The sequence below is a fragment of the Columba livia genome, chromosome 1 (genome assembly GCF_036013475.1).
Source record: "Columba livia isolate bColLiv1 breed racing homer chromosome 1, bColLiv1.pat.W.v2, whole genome shotgun sequence".
Lineage (NCBI taxonomy): Eukaryota > Metazoa > Chordata > Aves > Columbiformes > Columbidae > Columba > Columba livia.
The window spans coordinates 65,364,322-65,384,092 of NC_088602.1; the positions used below are offsets into that span (position 1 = coordinate 65,364,322).

Consider the following 19,771-nt stretch of genomic DNA (forward strand, 5'->3'; position numbering starts at 1 on the left):
TTTCCCTCTTCCAAAGTAGTCTTGTATCCTTGGAGTATATCTGCATCAGTGATGAAACTAAAGAAGTGCAGAGACACCCCAAAACCCCTCCTCTCTACAATATTAAGAAACGCATTTTTCTGTATTTCAGTCCATGAGTTTGCTTTCCTCCTGTTTTCAACCATATTTTTAAAAATAAAAAGGTCTATGGTAGGAAATTAGCTTTTGCACTGTGTTAATTATTGAATCCACAGAATTAAAATAACAGCTAAGATCATCGAAAGCTGTAAGCTTTAGCTTAGACCACCAGCTGTGATAACCTCACGATTTGCACTTTCGCTATATTTACTCCGTTTACTCATAGATACTGTAAACATTGTGGCAGTGCTACCTAAGCATCTAAGTAAACTATCAAATTCAAAAGCTGACTACTGCGAAAGACGTTTATTCTCCTTTGGATAGCATGAACTAGGCATTTTCTCTTTGGGGATTTTTTAATTCATTTGTTTGTATCAGCTACAAAGATGATATAAAAGGGCCTTCCACCTGGGAGGGGAAATATTTGAGCAACTGGGTTTCAGGCGTCTCTTTCCCTATTCCCCTGGGCCAAATTTGTGCCTTGCAGTCTACAGGGGAGAAGCTGAGACAAGGAGTCTCTAGCATTTCTTGCTGTGGTTGCCACTGGGAAAATAGTCTTCCTTTTCCTGTCAGCTTATGTGTATATTCTTAACAGCTATTAACGAATATGCCCCGAAAGGCAAATATGGCTGTAATTAGCAACCCCCTCTAGTCATGACGAGGCTTGTTGCGTATTGCACACCTGATCCACGAAGACACAAGTCTGTGTTTTACACCTCCTCCCTGGAGACACCCATACAGCCTGAAAACAAAAAACACCGATCAGGGTCTGCAGAGGGCTCAGCAGATGAGCTGCCGGAGACCCCAAATCGCTGAGGAGCGATCGTGTGGTCGCAGTGAAAACACAACTTCAGCCCCCTCCTGCTCATCTTTGCCTGCCATCCCACCAGAGAGAGACATTTGCTTTAGTCAGAGCACAGCAGAATGTGACGGAACAGCGCAGCATCTGTTGACTCATTAAGAGCTAATGACTTTCATTGATTAGGCACCATAACAACTGGTCACTCTTTTTCCTGCTTCTTGGCAGATGCAGGCTCGTCCAAGCTTTGTGTGTCTTCACGGACAAAAGCAACCTTAGCACTAGAAGATTCCTTGTTGTGTGGATGGGATTAACGAGTAACAGATAATATGGTATAGGTGTAAGTTAATATGCCTGAAAATTGGCAGCAAGCACAAGAGCAGCCTGACATGTCACGGTAGATACCATCAGATATCATTCCAGCTGAGGAGCTACCTATGGCCCTACTACCAGCAACCTTATGCATCTTTATAAAAATAAAGTAAGCATTTGGGTTTTTAGCTCCAAAGGAGGGGGAAAAAAATACTCCCCAAACCAGAAAATAACACTTCCAGTTTAGAGCAGTGTACTAGAATAGGGGGGAAGAATAATTAAAATTAAATTTAGCTTTTTGGTATTCCAGTTTGTGGCTAAAGTCCCCCCTAGAGTTCTAATCTGGCTGTATTCAGCGCTTTGAACTGGCTTTTTCCAGTTAAAGAAGTATTTTCCATATGCTTGACATATTGCTATGTATAATGATGGAATGCAGGGGAAAAAAAAAACATGTTTACATACAAAACATAGCCCCACATGCATATTTATACTGAGAGACAGAAAAATACTCTACGTATGTTGAGATTTTCAACGTTTTATGTAAATAAATGCTAAATGGATGGATAATATTGTGCTGTACATTAATGGGCTACACTTCTTCATTTCCATTTTTTAAATCTGGCTATGATTGCATATAAGTACCTCAAACAGCAAACATCTGGGTGGCTTGAAAGCAACTGAAACATGTTTTTACTGTAAGACATATTGTTACTGTAAAGCTACAGATTCAGACTTCACCAGAGAAATTTTTGTTCCTGAGCAGCCTCAGACTCAATTTGTAATAAATGCAATCATTTTTCTGTATCAGTAGGGACACAGCCTTAATACTATTCATATTTAAAATCTAACAAGCTCCCTTATAATTAGCGTTCAGTTTAACAGACATATACAGTAAGACTTTACATCCTCGGAACTTTTCCAAGTAACTGTACTGTCATAGCCAAAGCCTTTGTCCAACTTAAATGTTTGACAGTTTATACAATTGCATGACTATTTTCCATTTCTTACCTCCAGATTTAGGACAATTTATCTCTGATTCTCTTTTGTTTCTAGGTTTCAAAGCTCAATTTCCTGCAGAAACGAATATACTCATAATTCAGGTTGTCCACCCACCCACCTAAGTTGCCTGTCTCAGCTAGCCCAGTTGCTGGAAGGAACATATAAAGCAAGTTCACAGCTTGATGCTCGAGTGATATAATCTCTGCTTAATCTACTCAGTGTTTAAAAATGTAAATGTTAGTGGCTATCTCAAATACTAGAGTGCTGCTCTCATGTAGGTTTTATGCTCGAATGTGGCACAAAGCAGTAATTGTATTCTTCTAGGATACTAAAAGTCTTGCAATGTCTGAGATCTGGAAAATTTAAAGAGTAGTTTACATCTGCTAGGACCAATGTGTTGCAACTGTATCTCAAACATTTGTAATTTGAAGCTGTAAAATCCCTAGGGCAGCTTATGTGCTGTAACAATACCATGAAATATGTTGTATCATGCTAATGAAACAATTTGTGCCTCCTTTTCCTGCCTCTTATTTCCCCTTAGAAAGAAATACAGTACATGAATATGTAACATTAGCTCTTATTCACTTGAAAAAATGAAATAAATTAGCACGCATGTTTATAATAGAGATTGCAGCTTTTATTTTCCCCAACTATTGTAATAGCACTTCAAATATAAAGTTTGGCTTCTTCCTTGAGTTCTTAAATCTAAAGTTTGCTTATCAAGAACAAAAAGCAGCCCACGCTTCTGACCAAAGGCAGCTCAGGGCTTTCTTGGTGGATCTGCATGAGCCTGTGAGGAAAGTGCAGCCCCAAAAAGCCAGCTGCCCATGCTGCTTGCTGCTGGTTCGCTCCCTGGCTCTGCTTTTGGCTGCTCCATCTAGATCTTTCCTAGACAAATGCAATCGAGCAGGGTCTAGCACTCAGCGGTGGGGACACAAGCCAGCCTACTGATCCCCATTCCTCTTTTGCTCACAGTCAAGACCTAGCCCTCGGTTCCTCAGCTGGAGGATTTCTCAGCGAGCCAAGAAGTGCTGGGGCTCAGACTTGGTTCCTCATCTTTCACAGATTTTTATAAAGGTTGCAAGACTGGTCTCCCTTATGCCGTCAGTCTTCCCAAAGAGAGGAAAGAGGTGTGCAGTGAGGGTGTGTAGCAGGTGTGTGAGCACACTTGCACGTCTCCCCTTCTCTCTGTTTAGACCTCCAGGCATCGCTCCCTTGTAACCTTTGTTCTGCTTATGAGCCCTTCTGTTCTTATTTTGGCAACACACACAAATATTTACTCATGTTCATAAACAATCTCCAATTCTGTCTTTTCAGGTAAAATATCAAGAGAGCATGGCTCACCTGGGTGAATGTAAATGGACTCATGTCTTCCCTTTTCTGGTGGTAGGTATTCATGTACGTACAGGTCTCTCCAGCATGCAAAGATAACTGGGTTCTGCTTGGGTCTTTGCAAACATCTGTGAATTGTCATGCTACAGCTATGGATGAGTTAAGGATTGAAGACCAATACAGTTATCCATTTCCATTCAATAAAACACCCAGGCATGTGTTGCTTGGACTGAGGCCTCCAGGCAGGAGTGGGAGGGAGAAGGACCCAGGGAGGAGGAGCGACAGAAGCCACTGGAAGAGCAAATTAGCCTGGGTGTCACATGAAACTACAGCTTTATCATGGTTGATGCCCGAGGCAGCTCATTATCTCAGGTTGTTATAATTGTCCCTTGCAGTCACATTTATGAAGTCTCGTTAGAGCTGGAAGGGCTGGAGGTGCAAACTCAGGCATTTACTGCACAAGAAAGAGTGAGAATTAATAGGTCAGGAATTACACAGTCAGTATTTTGAGGAGCAGCTGTGCCAACAAGCATGAACATCAGTGCTCTGAGAAACTCTTAGCAGAACCAGGTTGCTGAAAACCATATGCACCTCCATCCCATGTAGTGGCACCACTTCTCTTTCTGAGCTTTACGGGCATTTCATGCTGCAATGCTGGCCCTGCCACCTTCTGAGCCGGGAAAAAGGAGGAGATGAGGCATGGGGGACAAAGGCAGTGGAAGTGACAGTGCTCTGGGATGCTCTCTGGTGACAGGTCTCCCTGGTGTACTCCGCCAGTGCCGAATACTCCAACTGCGGCGAAAACGAATACTACAACCAGACCACCGGCATGTGCCATGACTGCCCCAAGTGCGAGCCGGGAGAAGAGCCTTACATGGTAATTTCAGCTTCCTCTGCTGGCAGGGGGACACACATCAAGCACCAAACACACACACACACACACACACACACAAAATAAAGCTTTGTTACGTGGCAGTAATATATGGATAGGAGAGAAAATGGGGAAGGACAGAGATGCTTAATCAGGAGGGTGCTGTGGTAGCGAGGCACCACGCGTGTGCACACCGGTGTACCATATCCCAAGAGCAGCCTGTTAGAAGTGATAATGTAAAAGCTGTAATGTAGAAGTTTCACACACAGCCTCTGCTCATCTCAATAGTTATTTAATATCTGACGTTCTTGTTCTGGTGTGGTGTGATAAATCAGTTAGTCTGGCATGCTCGCTGGCCCCCCACACCAAGAATTTAATTTTGCGTTCTCACTAAGATATTTTGGCACTAGAGAAACTTGGATGTTTCTTCAACATTTTAAATTATGGTTCCTAAGTAACCATTTGATTTACAGCAGATAATTGTTGCTTATTAAAAAATAAATTACTGAAATCCTGTTTGGTTTTAATGACATAAACATCGTATTGCAAGAATTTCACACAGTTGGTAGTCCTGAACAAGTTTGTTTGAATAATAACCAGTTTGGTTTAGTTTTATTTAATCTAAATGTAATGTTCCACTGGGACATGTGGGTTCAGGAGTTACGAAATCTCACACAAACATTGCTTTTTGTGATGTTACCTCTGGCCTCTCCTAGCATGAAAGCAAGATTGCTGATGTCCCTGCTGCAGCCATATTTCTCCTATAATCTTCTTTTCAGTGTTCAGTTCACTTTCTGTGTGAGCAGCAGCTGGAATTCACTTCCATGACTTGCTGGAATAAGATATAAATAGCTATGGGGGGCCACTTTCAAGGAGTCTGATGCTCTGGTTCCCATTTTCCCTCCTTATAGCCCTCCATGGCCTTTTTAGGACAGCCACTAAGCGACCAAACAACAAATTGTTTTCCTGTGGTATGACATTGTGCTACAAAGCCAACGGGACACACTATGAATACTCCCTTTAGCTAGAAGCCGGGGTGCAGGGTGAGCCTGTTTTTCAGTGACTTATTGTTCTTGCAGACATGCGGATATGGCACCAAAGATGAGGACTATGGCTGCATTCCCTGCCCTTCAGAGAAGTTTTCCAGAGGAGGTTACCAGATATGCAGGCGGCACAAAGACTGTGAGGGTTTTTTTCGAGCCACAGTCATGACACCTGGTGATCAGGAAAATGATGCAGAGTGTGGGCCATGTCTTCCAGGGTAAGGATTTAACCTCAGACCCAAGGAACTGCAAAATCATTTTTTAATGTGAAAATCTCTGACAATCTCTCTTCAGGTCCTAGCTGACTGTAGGAACAGTGCTGGTGAATTACGTTTTTCAGTCTCTGCTAAATCAATACATTTAAATGTTTCAAAAGTATAAGTGAATTTAGTAAATCAGAAATTGTTAATCTTACTGATATCTCACTGAAGAAGCAACTGTTGGGAACACCAGAAAAAAACGTGAATTCTTCTTTTATTAGAAGTGGATAGGGAACAGCTCATGTCCCCAAGCACGAGTCTACAGGGACATTTTAGATGCTGTAAGAAATCCCGCTTGGCCTCCAGCTGCAGCTTCAGAAGACCACCTTGTCAGTCTTGCGTCATATGAATGAGCTCCATGAAGATGCCTTGGACACCCTGTAGGGTCCATGCTCCCACTACAGCATATCTAGGAACACATAATGTCTCCTCTCCAGATGTGACCAGCTGGCAAATTTTTCAGCAGTTGACAGCATTAGCTAACATAGCTGTTAGGTGAGATTTGCCAAGGCGTTTTAGTCCCTCAGGGTCCTTTCTATCCTACAAAAAGGGGTCTAAGGAGCTGCTAATGTGTTGTGTGTGCTGTTATTCAGAGTCAAAATAATTTCCAGAACCAGCTGAAGGGGCTAAATAGATGCTGTTTATTAAGTCCATCTTTTTAATGGTCTCTTACACTCAGTATAATTCTGAGAGTAATAGTGAGAAAGCAGTTTCTACATTGACTACGTTAACAATATATTCTCGACTATATTGCCTTTTAAAGTCTGGAAACCCAAAAATACACTTGCTTTCTCAACATTTTCTTTGTAGGGTGGGTAAACACTCTGAAACACAACCTCACCTTACATACCTTTTCAGTTTCTGCTAGTGTGCCTCTTTGGTTTAGAAACCTAATTCCTGCTGACATTTGGCTTTTGTGCAGTTTGCAGATGCAATATAACCCGCACTACTTACAGTGCAGGAAACCCTGTTAAAGAGGCCCCACAAGCTTCCAGGTTTATTCTATCAGTTAGTCTGTGTGAAATTTTCACAGTTTACAAATAAAAGGAAGGACTTGTCTAGCTGCCAGCCAAGCAAACTGATGACATGATTTGAAAGGAGCTCCCTCTTGACTTTCCCTCATGCATCATAAAGAGCAAGAAAGTTAAATAGTGGCCACAGTTACTGTTTTGCAATTTTTTGTCAGGACTAATGAGGTCACCCAGGTGGGAGCAGAGTGCTAGGTGAAAATAATCAGCTTGCACAGCTGGTGCTTGGGGAGTAATCTCAAAACACTGTGTTTGCACAGGTGTAACCTGTAGCAGAAACTGGCCTGCTGGAGTCTGGCTGTGAGCTGCTCCATGTGTGACTCTCACGTCCTGGGATAGTTTGGCAAGGTCAGCAGATGTGGGAAAACACCCTCTTACTCCAAGCTTGAAGAAACGAAATTTTTAAGATAAATTAAATACGGGCTAAAACAAGCTCTGAGGCTAACTTGGTGACTCATGCAACCTAGAGACCCCAGAGGTTGCTCCTGTGTGATGGTGGGGAAATGCAGAGCCTTTGTGTCAGAGGAGAGAGCTGGTGAGCAGTGCTAACCAACCAGCCACCCTTCCACTTGGCCCTGGTGGCACAGAGACAGCCAGGTATGGGTGAGTGGCCTCAATGGGAGTGAAAAATTAAAGTCTGCATTTTCAGAGGACTGTTCTTCTGTAATGCACTGCAGACCTTCCCAAAGCAACAGCCCCCACACTGCCATCTATATTTAGGGGCATCTCATCCCTTACATCCCTGACCAGCTCAGTAAAGCATCCTGAGGAAAAGATGAGTGTGTGGCACATCCTGACCAAAAGATTTTAGAGAAAACACCACTGAACTGGCAGCCTTTTCCCAGGCACTACAACTGCCTTAAAAAATGTGCTGGATAATTATATGTTTTTCCTTTTTTTTTTTTTTCGTTATTATTGATGATTTGTCTTAGGGAAGAATTAGACTTTTTGTACAAGAGCATGGGTCACCCACTGTTTCTCTGTGTCCAAGTTCTCTTTCATATAAATAGGAATAACACTATCTGTCAAGCTCTCAAAAAGGTTGCAAGACTGTCACCATGGGGGAGTTTAAAGTCTTAGCTCTGAAACTGTGATCCTCAAAACCAAAGTTCAGCTGCCAGTGGACTTTGGAGATACTTAGACATAATGTTCTGGGACATTGCAGGCTTCATCCTCTGCTCCTGCTCAGAAGCTCTTCCATCACAGTAAACAGGACAGATCAAGAACGTGGAAAGTAGGTGCAACTCAGAGTATTTCCCTCAATTTCCACTAGGTGTTTATGGAGTGTGACTCAGATCACAACCAACTAGGAACAGCCACAGAGGGTCAGAGCAAGAGTCCCTCTAGCCTGTCTTCAGTAGCAGCCCTAAGTGGAAACCCACAGAGGAGTAAGAACAGGCCCAGTGTATATGATACATATCCCTCATGCTGACCCAGCACCCACTTTCAGCTCTGAGTAAGTCCCTGGTCACCTCACAAGATAGAATTGCAAAGAGTTCCTTTTTTTCTAAAATGTAGCCAGAGATGGCTCCACTACTAGTGCTTCCCCTTTTCAAGTGTTCATCCATGGTTACAGCAAATGCAGATCCTCTCCTCTCCTCTCCTCTCCTCTCCTCTCCTCTCCTCTCCTCTCCTCTCCTCTCCTCTCCTCTCCTCTCCTCTCCTCTCCTGTTTTGAGAAAAGGAATGAGCTCTTTCCTCTGTTTTCTGAATGAAAAGGTGTAGCCAGTTAATTTCTAACAAAATAATGTACCCCCTGCAGTTCTGGATAAGGCAGAGGATGCCTCCACCTCTGTGCTCATCACCTCCCTGTTGTGTCTCTGCAGACTTCCCAGCTGAGAACAGAGCAGCCCCTGGTCCCAGGTGCCCTGGTCTCTGCAGCAGGGTAGATTTAAACCTGGGGCCAAGTCCCCGAGTGTGTCATGACACCACCAAGGTTAGCCCAAGATAAACCACCATGGTGTTAAGCAGGAAAGCACATTCATTTTTCAGTCTAGCCTCTACTCTTGGATTTTGCCTATAACACTTCAAAATCTGAGCCTGGAAGGTGCTAAGGAAAGAGAAATAATGAGTCTTATAGTGGAAGAGTAACACCATGAAAATTCATTACTTTATTACTGGGTCACTTCTCTATAGTTAGCGATATAAAGGGATCAGATATTTCCAGCACAGCCTGTAATATTTGGTGCATTGCAAAGCAGCCAGAAACATAAATCTGTTGCTGGAACTTCATAAGGGTGAATCATTAATGTTTGCAGCTACAGAGCTTCCTACTCACTTGGGTGAACGGTTGCTTGTCATGGGTATCCTCTTCAGTTTTCTTTACGCATTCTTCACCATTCTGCATTGTGGCAAAACCCAATAAATATTCCGCCAGCTTGATTTAATTAACTGTCAGAAGGGCTGTTTGTGTTTCCTAACCACTGTGGCTATTAGACTGGGTCCTAACTGTCCTGTGTTTTGCTTTATAGATGTTTATGTATCTCTGGCCTGCCACCCTCTCTTCTTTTTTCTTTTTTTTAAGGTTTGGCATTCATTTCCTGCTTATTTATTAACTGCTTCATAAGCTAAAGTAACACAGGCCCCCATAAGAGAGAAAACATGAAGTTTTGCTCCTGAGCGAAGGATAGAGTGTCAGAGGGCCACAAGAGACATTCAAAGGGAAGAGTGATGGTTAATTTTTTAAAACCATTAAGAAAGGAGGAACCATGTTTAGCTTACGTGCTCTCTGAGGTACCTCAGATCCCTGTACCCAACTTGCACCTCTGCACACTCAATTTCCTGGACCTATAACCCTTATTTGTAGGCTGGGTCATTCATTAATGACCAACTGATTTTGATAGGCAGCTCCAGGAGTAATTTCCTAACAATGCATACATTTTACAGAAAAAGCTTACTGTACATGCATAGACAAGTACATAAGAGCAGAAAACAGATTCCCCGTTGCATCAAGTGTTTGTTATGATAAGTACCTGTCTACACAGAATGGATTATAAATTCTTTAGTTTCTTCATTAAAATTTGTAGTGATTTACAAGTGATTTGTAAAGACACATCCATATCACCAACTGTGTATGATTTTGGTGTAATTTACTGATTAGGTTACCTGTGGATCCAGTTCTTGCATAACCAATTATCTTATTTCAACACTAACGTTATTAGCAGCCCAGAAGTTCAAATCATGAAAACCTTGCCTTCGTGCTGTAATTCCGCTGTCAAGGACTAATTTATAAACTATGCAGCAAGGAAGTAAAAAAACCCCAGCCCTGTAAAACCTCATCTGCCTTTCTCTGTAAGGATGGCGTTTACCTATGCTTTTTATTCCGATTTGGCTCAGATTTAACTCTAATGTTAAGGAGGTTATTCTTATGGCACTAGTGAAGAAAATCAACCAATCATATCCAACTGGTGGTCTTGTCTGAAAGATTACTGCTTCAAAAAATAACATTCCCTTATTTTGAAAAATATTGCTTCTGGGCATGCTGTAAACTGCAGCTTGAACTCAGCAGGGAGAATAATGTTGTTTTAGGCAATGATACTACTTCTTGTCATGTAGGCTTGATGGTTGATTAATTAACTTTTAGGGGGAAAGGAAGAAGAGTAACACTGCCTCTATTCAGACTGTTTGGAAAAAAAATATAATAATCTTTGCATCAAATTGCTTATAAAAGTTGTTTTTTAAAATGATTTTATCTCAGCATAATTGGTTGCTGCTGATCCATGCTCAGTTGTAGGATATTAATTTACACTGTTTTGCCTCATCTTGCCCTTCAGTTACTACATGCTGGAAAACAGACCTCGAAACATATATGGGATGGTTTGCTACTCCTGCTTGTTGGCGCCTCCTAACACCAAGGAATGTAAGTGTTCTGCAATTTCTATGCATTTCATCTGGTTTTGACTTGGAATCATCTGGAAGCTCCATATGAAGTCTTTCAGTTATGATTATTGCATTCAAACAATAAGTCTGTCTCCAGTGAAACAATTTTTTGTTCCAACTCGCCTTGCCAGCAAAGGGAGAAAATGCTGAACATTTGGGGATGGATCAGAAACCCTGATTTTAGGACCTGCTGTTGTTCAGTTGTGCTCCAGTTTTAATCTGTTAAGTCATCCCGTACAGGACTTATTATGGTTACTTCATCAGAAGGTACAGGAAGTCACAAATCTTCATATTATTTTTTAAATTCAGTTTCAGTTCAGCTATGGAGAAAACAGGGAACACTTTGTAGATCCTAGTAAAACTGTATCACACCTTTTTATATCCTTTGGTTTCAAAGTGATAAAAGGGTTGACACTGGTATGTCGTAGTCAACATTGTTAAGAAAACTAATTCTGAAGGTTTCATTGATGAAATAATCTGTAGTTTGCTAATTGAAAAAAAAAAAGTACATGTATGTGTGATACCCTGACAGTACCTGATTGTTTGCATGCCGCATGTGTGCAATGGCTACCCATCCTCATGCTATGGAGAGGGTGGACAGACATGAACCAGCACTGTAGTGCAGAAGTAACTCCCAGAAGACTGCTTTTTTCCTCTGGGGGATAAAGAAAGAGAGAAAAAGGAAAAATTAGATTGACTCTGAATGAACAAATTACTTTTACACTGCCTCAGAGAATCTGATACAGATCAGGGAAAAAAAAAAAAAAATCTTAAATAAATAAATAAAATGAGCAGTCCCTGAGAGAAACTTGATGCATCTAAACCCAAAATCCTGCCCTGTTCTGTTCTTTTAAAAGTCTTTATCATGAAGAAGAATTGCAATATTTTGCCTGCTTGATTTGAAAGCAGAGGTTGACGCAAAGGTCTCTGAGCATTTATTTGTGTACGTAAATAGCAATTACTGAGTTCAGATGCTGCTGCACTGTGTATCATTGATGCTCAGCAAGCCACTTCGAAGGAGGATAGGTCATTAACAGCCACCACCCTTCCTAAAGTGCAAGAGCTCAGATGAGCCAGGCTATAATTACCATCTCACAAAGCTCCTGGTGAGTGATAACAACCTGGATTGGGGCATCTCCCTGACCTGTCTGCATGCAAAGTGGCTGGTCCCTTGTAAAGCTGCTCACCCTGCTCAGCTGCAGAAACCCACCTGGTCCTGAGCCATCCCCTTCTGCCTGCGAAAGTGGGAGTGAGGACAGGGGGAGTGTGATTCTGGTGTGATAAGGTCTGCATTAGGAGATAAGGGGGTTAGGGAGGACCCCAATGTGAGACATGGGAAGAAGGTGGAGAGAGAACTGAAAACATGAGGTTAGGAGTCTTGGTTGGAGATCACAGAATTATTGGGGTTGGAGGGACTTCTGGAGATCATTTAGTCCAACCCACCTGCTAACGCAGGTTCACCCAGAGCAGATTGCATAGGAATGTGTCCAGGGGTTTTTTTAATGACGGAGACTCCACAGCCTCTCTGGGCAGCCTGTTCCAGTGCTCTGGCACCCTCAAAGTAAAGAAGTTTCTCCTCACATTCAGATGGAACCTCCATTGCTTCAGTCTGTGTCTGTTGCCCCTCATCCTACCATTGGGCACCACCAAAAAGAGTTTGACCCCATCCCGCCAGATGAGGGTATCTGGTAAGACGAAAGGATGTGGAGACACCTTCTCCTGCATGCACATGCAGACTGGATGCCCTGTTGATGGGAACACAACCATACCTGCTGCTGATAGCCAGAAATGAATTACTGCCTCAGCTCCGAGGGTCTGTCTCCAACACATGCTGAAATGGGTTTCTAGTGGCATCAAACATATGGCAGATTACTGATTTGACAAGGAACTACTAGAAGATCTTGCAGCTTCTGGTACTCAATTCAAAAAACACATCTTGGCTTTTATTGGAAATCTGGCACATAATGGGTTTATTTCTGTGAGGAAAGTATGAATTGCACAACTGATTAAGTACATGCAATTTTTAACTTGACAAACACAAGTATATATTATCTTTGCAATGTATTTAGGCAGGTGCATAAACCAACAAATTGACTGGGTACTAATGTAGGAGAAAACATTAGTCCTAGAAAGAGTAAACATTACCATTTTAATCAAGTCTGTGAAACCAATCATTTGATTACAAGTATTCAAAAAATGGGAAAGCTTCTTAAACTCCAAATCCCTCAAATCACTAAGCTTGGATAATTTCGTTTATGATGTCTAAACCTCTGGAACCTGTTTGGAATGGCAACTCCCTAATTCATAGACAATAATTTGTACTCCAGATAGAAAATCAGCCTTTCTTCAGGAACCTCTTGAAAGTCTCATTGTTGTTGTGGCAAGCAGCATAAATTCTGGTATTAGCAAATGATCTTTATCACATGCTTCACTGTCATCAGATTATGCCTGTCAGAGCAAAGGTGACATGTCAGTGCTGCACAACTGCATAATTTTTTGAGGTTCATAAATTCTGAACTCATCTAAATGCTGTGCCCTGAGCACATAACCTTATTGTGAGCATGCAGTGTCTGTCATATGAAGGATAATATGAGCTCTTTGATAGGAGTGGTTCCTCTATACAGAACAAACTTCATTTATTGACCTGCTGTTATGGAAGAGGACCCAGAATGAGAACTCCTTATAGTCCCAGGAGTCTTCTGTTCCTTTCATGAGACTCCAAAAATAGCACTGAACAGCATTCAGAAGCCTAAACCACACACTAAAGGGACGCTTCTCCCCTAGGGATCCATTTCTTCAAATACTCCTGTGTACAGCACACAGATGGAAAAAGGTGACTCAGTGGGTTGCAAGGAAACAAGGGCGCCAAAGTACTTAAAACCAGGAAACTGGGGGCAGATAAATGCCTTTTCAGTCCATCATTAGGTTTGAGACAGGGTTGGAGGACAGTGGTGCTCTCCTTAGTGGCCAAAATACCTTGCTGGGGAAGGGCCTGGCTTGGCTGTTTCAGAGGGCCAGAAGGAGAGCGAAGTCTGGTGTGTGAGCTGCTGCATGGAAACCTGCTCAAAGAATTTGCCTGACAATACATTTTATCTGGCAGAAAAGTATTAGGTTTTGATCAAAGGGTAAACAAATAGCTTTCAACTCCAAGAACCTGCTGTGCAACTTTCATCTCCTGTGCAGCCAATAAACCTTGAAATGGCTGAGGAAACAAGATGAACACCCTGTGTCCCAGCGTCTGGAAATACTAGCGTAAAAAGGTCTGGAACTGAGAAAGAATTCCCTGATGGCCATGTATCACCTTTACTTGAGACAGAAATAGCACAAAATAACACAGAAAACAGGGTGGAGAGGGAGGCGTTTCACAGAGGTTAGAGATTTAATTGAGGCAAACATATCACCAGGTTGTGGTGTTGAAACTCTCTCTTTGGACTGAAGAATGGAAGAACTAGTGTTCTGCAGTCTGGGAGGGATATCAGGCTTCAGCAGCAGCTGGTGGGCAGTGGGCACATGGGGGAAGGCGCTGTGTAGATGTGAGCATAAGGGTGTGTGTTGTCCACTAGGAAAGATTTCTCTTATTGGGGAAAGGTAAATGTAACCCAAAAGACTGCAGGTTTTCATATCTCGTGCACTGTGGAACACCTCTGTCAGACTTCTGGGCTCTCAGTATGCAGCCTCCTCATGTCTACTGTGTAGGAGCCTCAGGGCTGTTCTGCTAAGCACAGAGGAGCACAGTGCCAAAACGTCAAAGATGTGAGACCTTCAGCTGTGCATGAAGCAGACCATGAGCCACCAGTGCACCTTGCTGACCCTAAACTGGGCTATGGTACCTCTGTGATAAAAAGCAGCACAGGTTTTCTATGCAAATCAAAGAATGAAAGTAATGAACACCAAACCACTTTAAGATGTGGTTTCCCATAGTTAATGGTGCTGGATTTTCTGTCAGCACCTCTGGAATTGGAGTCACTGGAGGCCTCTGACTACACAGGGTGTTTTTGTTGTGTTCTGTTTTCTTTTATCCAATTTAAAAGTATATGTGAAAGACAGAAGGTTTTAACATACATGGAGTTTCTCTGGCAGAGAGGTACAGTTACTGCTGGAACAGATTTTGTCTTTTAGCAGCTGCAATTCTCTATCAGTTTTTATGTATGAACTCCACCCTTCGTGCTTTGATATTTGCCATTCCAGTTCAAAAATAATGGAGGACAACAAAATCAAATCCCACTACAAAAACTCAAAGAACACTTACCCTGAAGTTTTACTTACATAATTATATCAAATACGCAAATCCTTTTGCACTCACAAATTATTGATCTAGAGAACTTTGGCAACTGATTGAGGGTTTTCTTTTTAATCTACTGTATCTATTCATAAGTGTGCATGGGCACAAAATACTGTTATTTCCTTTCACTTTTTTTGCTGGTCGTATATATGAAACAGATGCAATAATCAACCTGATGTAAGGTTTTAAGTCTAATACCTATCAATGATGGTTTAACAAAATAAAAGAGAGAAAGAAAAACAACAAAGGAAAACAAATGTAGTCAAGTTATTTTTTAATTACCACAAAGTGAATGGCATCTAGAAAAATAAAAGATCGCTTTTATTGTTGTAACATTAAAATTTGAAAAACAGCTAAACAGAGGAGATGGAACAAATGACTAACAGCCTGACGGCTTCGTGTGACGAACTGTAATCAGGGGGTCACTTCCATACTGATGTACTGAAGGCTGAGCACTCAGCCTTCTTAACTGAAATGCTTAACACAAACAAGCCTAATGCCAAACCCACTTGTTCTAGTGAAAAGTAATTTTTTCAGATATTTTTATTTTAACTGTCCATTCTTTGTTATATCACTAATTTTCTCTCTCTGCCAGTTTTGTCCTTTTGTAATATGATCAACATCAGGACTTTTTTTTGCCCTTCTGTTTCAAATTATGCTTGCAAATGAATAGGCTTGTTAGCTGGAGCTAACAAACTTTTCTTTTTTGGGGGGGCGAGGGGGGCATGGTGTTTGATCTCTGAACACCCCATTCCCCTTCACATGTGGAACGGAAGAAATGCTGAAGGCAGTGCTTTATTGTTCACTGGTGGTATGGCCTAATTCTCATTCCCTTAGGGATGGAAAGGAACTTAATCTTAGGACAGAATTGGCCAGCCTCAGCCATAAACCTTCAAGGGGAGGGGTCTGAGAAGCAAATATGGGATTTGCTGTTTTTGCCGGCTGAGAAAGCTGGGCCCACGTACCACTGAAGAGGGCAGCTGGTCTCAGTGCAGCTCTCCTGAAAGAAAACTCCAATGGCTTGGGTGCTCCCATGGTGAGCATCACCTGCCCATGGGAAAGGTTGCAGGTTTCTGCAGCATCGCTCTGCCCGGGTGCAGGAACTGCAAACCCTGCAGAGCTTCAAATTTCCATTGCCTGTACAGCCTGGCCACTACGGCACAGAGGAGATGGGAGAGCAGCTCCTTGCAGGTCCAATCTCTTTTTTCCAATGCTCTGAAGTCACTGTAGCAGGGTTTAAACAGCGATTATCCCCCCACTTCATGTTGCACAGAGAAAGAGGTGATAACACTGAATTCCTGGGGACAGGCTGAACTCATGAAGCGTGTGCCTCTGACCTTCCAGTACTGTGCAATGATCAGAGCTCCCAGTGAATCCTAAACAAAACTTTAACAGATGCAAATAAACTGCATCTGTTGCAATTTAGTGCCACACAGCCTATAATCATCACTACTTCCCTGCCCTGGCAAAATAAGAGAGAAAGAGAACAGTCAAAGATATTAACATATGCACAATAGCACAAAATATTTCATTTCATGTGTCTGAACAGTAGTGGTTACTTACAGTGAGAATGACCAGATCTAAAATAAAAGTCTGGGACAACTTTGCTATCAACATTTTTTTAGAAGTTTCCATCTCAGGAATCCATTTACTTCACACTCTTCCTGCTTTAATAACTACCTACACTAACTGAAGTATCTACATGTGGCTCCAGGGAATAAAGTAACCTGTCTTACAGTATTCTGTATGTCTCCTGAAAAGGCAGAAAAATAAAAAAGCAGCCAGGCAATCCTCCATTGTCTAAGATAATCTCTTTTGTTAGATATATTTATGCAATTAATATGCAGTATTTTCAGAGCTGGTTAATGTTTGATTGCTGAAGTCATACATAGACATCTCAGAGAGTGGTTTGGGTTTGACTGCTGCTTCAGCTTCCATGACTTTCTGAGTATACAGGGTTTCCATATGAACTGTTGTTTCCTCAAATTTGAAACCAAACCTTTCATATAAGTACCTGAATGCAGATTTACATTAATCTGAAAATTCTGACCTGTGCTTTCTAAATATCTAGGTCATTATTTACGACTGGGTTTAGTTGTAATCCAGTTTTCAATTACTTTGTCAGCTATAAACTGTCAACCTTTATTGAATTTCAACTCAAAATGATTTATTTTTCATCTCATATTCCAGGCTGCTAGCTATATATTTGCATGTGTGCTTGATCTTACTTTGCTCCCATAAAACACTCTCAATGATAGCACTGGCAGCTCGGCTGGCAGTAACGAGTGTGAATTGCCATTCCGAAAAGGACCATGGTTATGAGAAGGGGGATGCATCAGGAGGGAGCAAGATGCACTCGATGGCAAGAAATAGATACATACATACACAAAGGCATCTTTAAAAGGCTTCTTATATCAGGATCACTTTGATAGTCTGCTATATACAAACTTCGGTTATTTTTATAAGAAGTTATTAAGTATTAAATAAACTTTAAAAAAAGCTGCTGCTAGCTGTGGGCAACAGTGCTTTGCATGGAGCAGTAAGATGACACCCACAGCAACGTATGTCGGGAGTGCATATGGTCTCCTATTGCACCAGATTTTATTCACTCACAAACACTTGCCAGGGGGCATGTTGCTAAAACATGACTTGGTGATGATTTTGGAGGGGAAGTCGTATGAGGAGACGCTAAAGTCACTTGTTTGTTCAGCCTGGAGAAGAGGCCTCATGGTGGCTGCAGCTTCCTCACAGGGCGAGGAGGAAGGACAGGAACTGATCTCTTCTTTCTGGTGACCAATGACAGAACCCGAGGGAATGTCAGGAAGATGTGCCAGGGGAAGTTCAGGTTGGACATTAGGAAAAGGTTCTTCCCCCAGAGGGTGGTGGAGCACTGGAACAGGCTCCCCAGGGAGGTGTCACAGCCCCAAGCCTGACAGTGTTCAAGAATAGACTGGACAGCACCCTCAGACACATGGTGTGAACTGTGGGGTTGTCCTGTGCAGGGACAGGAGTTGGACTTGATCCTTGTGGGTCCCTTCCAACTGAGAACATTCTATGATTCTATGAATACCGCCCCTCCTGTCACAAACCTAGGGGTTTAGTTCATAATTTCTTTTTGTAAATCTGTCTTAAGACATGTAAACAACTGTAATCATCCTGTTGCATAAAGCAGAAAGTTTCTTTTAAACAAAGAAAAAATTATTTTATTGCCCAGCATTTGTTCACTATGGGGACAAAAGGCTGACTGCACGGCAATTTAAGTTAGAGCTATCTTTTGAGTAAAAAGCCCCAGACATTCAAATGTGACTGCAAGTTCAATTGTTCTTTTAAACAATAAGTATGTGTTTTAAATGAATTCCAAGAAAGTTAGAACTAAATTACAATGTTTGAATAAAAACATTTATAATGCAACAGCTGACCAAACTTCAGTAATAAACTTCTTTCCTAATGTCTTCATGACATTCCTACAATATTACTTACAGGTGTGTAGGAATATAAGCCACTCTTTTGCACAGCTATATTACAGCCATCAGTCTTTTTTTGGCCTTAAAATAAAGTTGTTTCCATATGTTGTACTGTAGCACTTCAGGATGTCTCTGCCTGAACTAAATCTTCATAGATTGTCTAAAAGTGTCATGTATATTGGAACCACAATTAATAACGTGATCAGGATGCAGAAGTGAATGTGCACAGGAACAACTGGCATGGCAGTCAGGGTGTACTGCTGGACTGGGAAAAAGCAGCACCTACGAGTTCTGTTTCTTTTTCCTCACACAAGAATGATGTGAACTGAACTTCTGCAGAAGCTGGCATTTTTGGTTCCTCTTGTAGTGCAGGTGCATTAATTGGCACTTTCTTCTAAGCCACATCTAAAGAAAAATCTTGGCTCACAATGAATGTGCCAAATTATGAAATTTGATAATAGGCTTAAAATATGCATAACAACTAACTCCCACCTAGGCATATGTAAAAGACCATCACGTTCTATCACCAGCCTCGATTTTGCCACAACAGGCACTACAGAACAAACGAGGTGGCCCCGTTCCCATGCAAAGAAAATTCTGCACGTAGGCTCTGGAGCTGAAGGTGCTCACTCTTGTGCATGGGAGAGGCTCATACGTGTGTGTGTGTCTGTGTGTGTGTGCATGGTGTGGGCAACACACCTTATCTTGATGTGGGGTAGAGCTGGGTGAAGCTTGATGATGATGCTGAATGAAGAACGGATGACCTTCCTCCTTACTGTTCCTTGTGCTATGTGCTGCTGCGTGACTTCCCACCTTGGAAGGCTCTGCTTCCCTTCACAGACACGTGAAAAACATGAGCTTAACAAAAGAAAATGACTGATTGATTGATTAGGCAGAAATACTTCAATGACTTCATACTTCAGATGAAGGAAAAGACAGAGAGAGGAGAGTTTGATAAAACTTGCTTACGGAGTAGATGAGCTGAAGCTTGTTAGATAAGCTCCAAGCAGACCAAGGAGCAGAGCTTGTCGGTGTTCACAGAGAGGCAGGGTAAGAAAAGCTGTTGTTGGCTTGTCGTAGCTTGCAAGAACTGCACAGAGCTACAATCGGCTGTAATGGGATTTGCCAGGGGGGCTGCAACAAGAGGCATAAGCCCGGTAGCTGTGAACTTGAAGGAAAGTATCAGGCTGCAGATGCCATTTACTAAACCTCCTCTGTTGTCCAGCCATAATGAGTAAATACATAAGTCAAGACCAAGGGTGATTCATTTCAGTGAATTGCTAAAAATGTTAAAAAATTACCTGTCTTTAATCTCCTCTACACACAGATGGCACCTTCATCTACTGATACTTAGGTGCTCTACTGCTATATTGCAGCTCCTGGAAT

General features: G+C 42.0%; 1 protein-coding gene across 4 annotated transcripts in view; it reads left to right on the forward strand.

Moving 5' to 3' along the window:
• EDAR (ectodysplasin A receptor) overlaps positions 1 to 19,771 on the forward strand; it is a 78,318-nt gene that overhangs the window by 46,868 nt on the left and 11,679 nt on the right. For all 4 annotated transcript variants that reach the window (XM_005498424.3, XM_005498425.3, XM_065059922.1 and 1 more), the window contains exons 2-5: positions 3,545 to 3,613; positions 4,314 to 4,436; positions 5,510 to 5,691; positions 10,534 to 10,619. In XM_005498424.3, coding sequence (XP_005498481.1) covers positions 3,563 to 3,613; positions 4,314 to 4,436; positions 5,510 to 5,691; positions 10,534 to 10,619 — 442 coding nt within the window. In that variant the 5' untranslated portion in view covers positions 3,545 to 3,562. The remainder of the gene's footprint in view (positions 1 to 3,544; positions 3,614 to 4,313; positions 4,437 to 5,509; positions 5,692 to 10,533; positions 10,620 to 19,771) is intronic.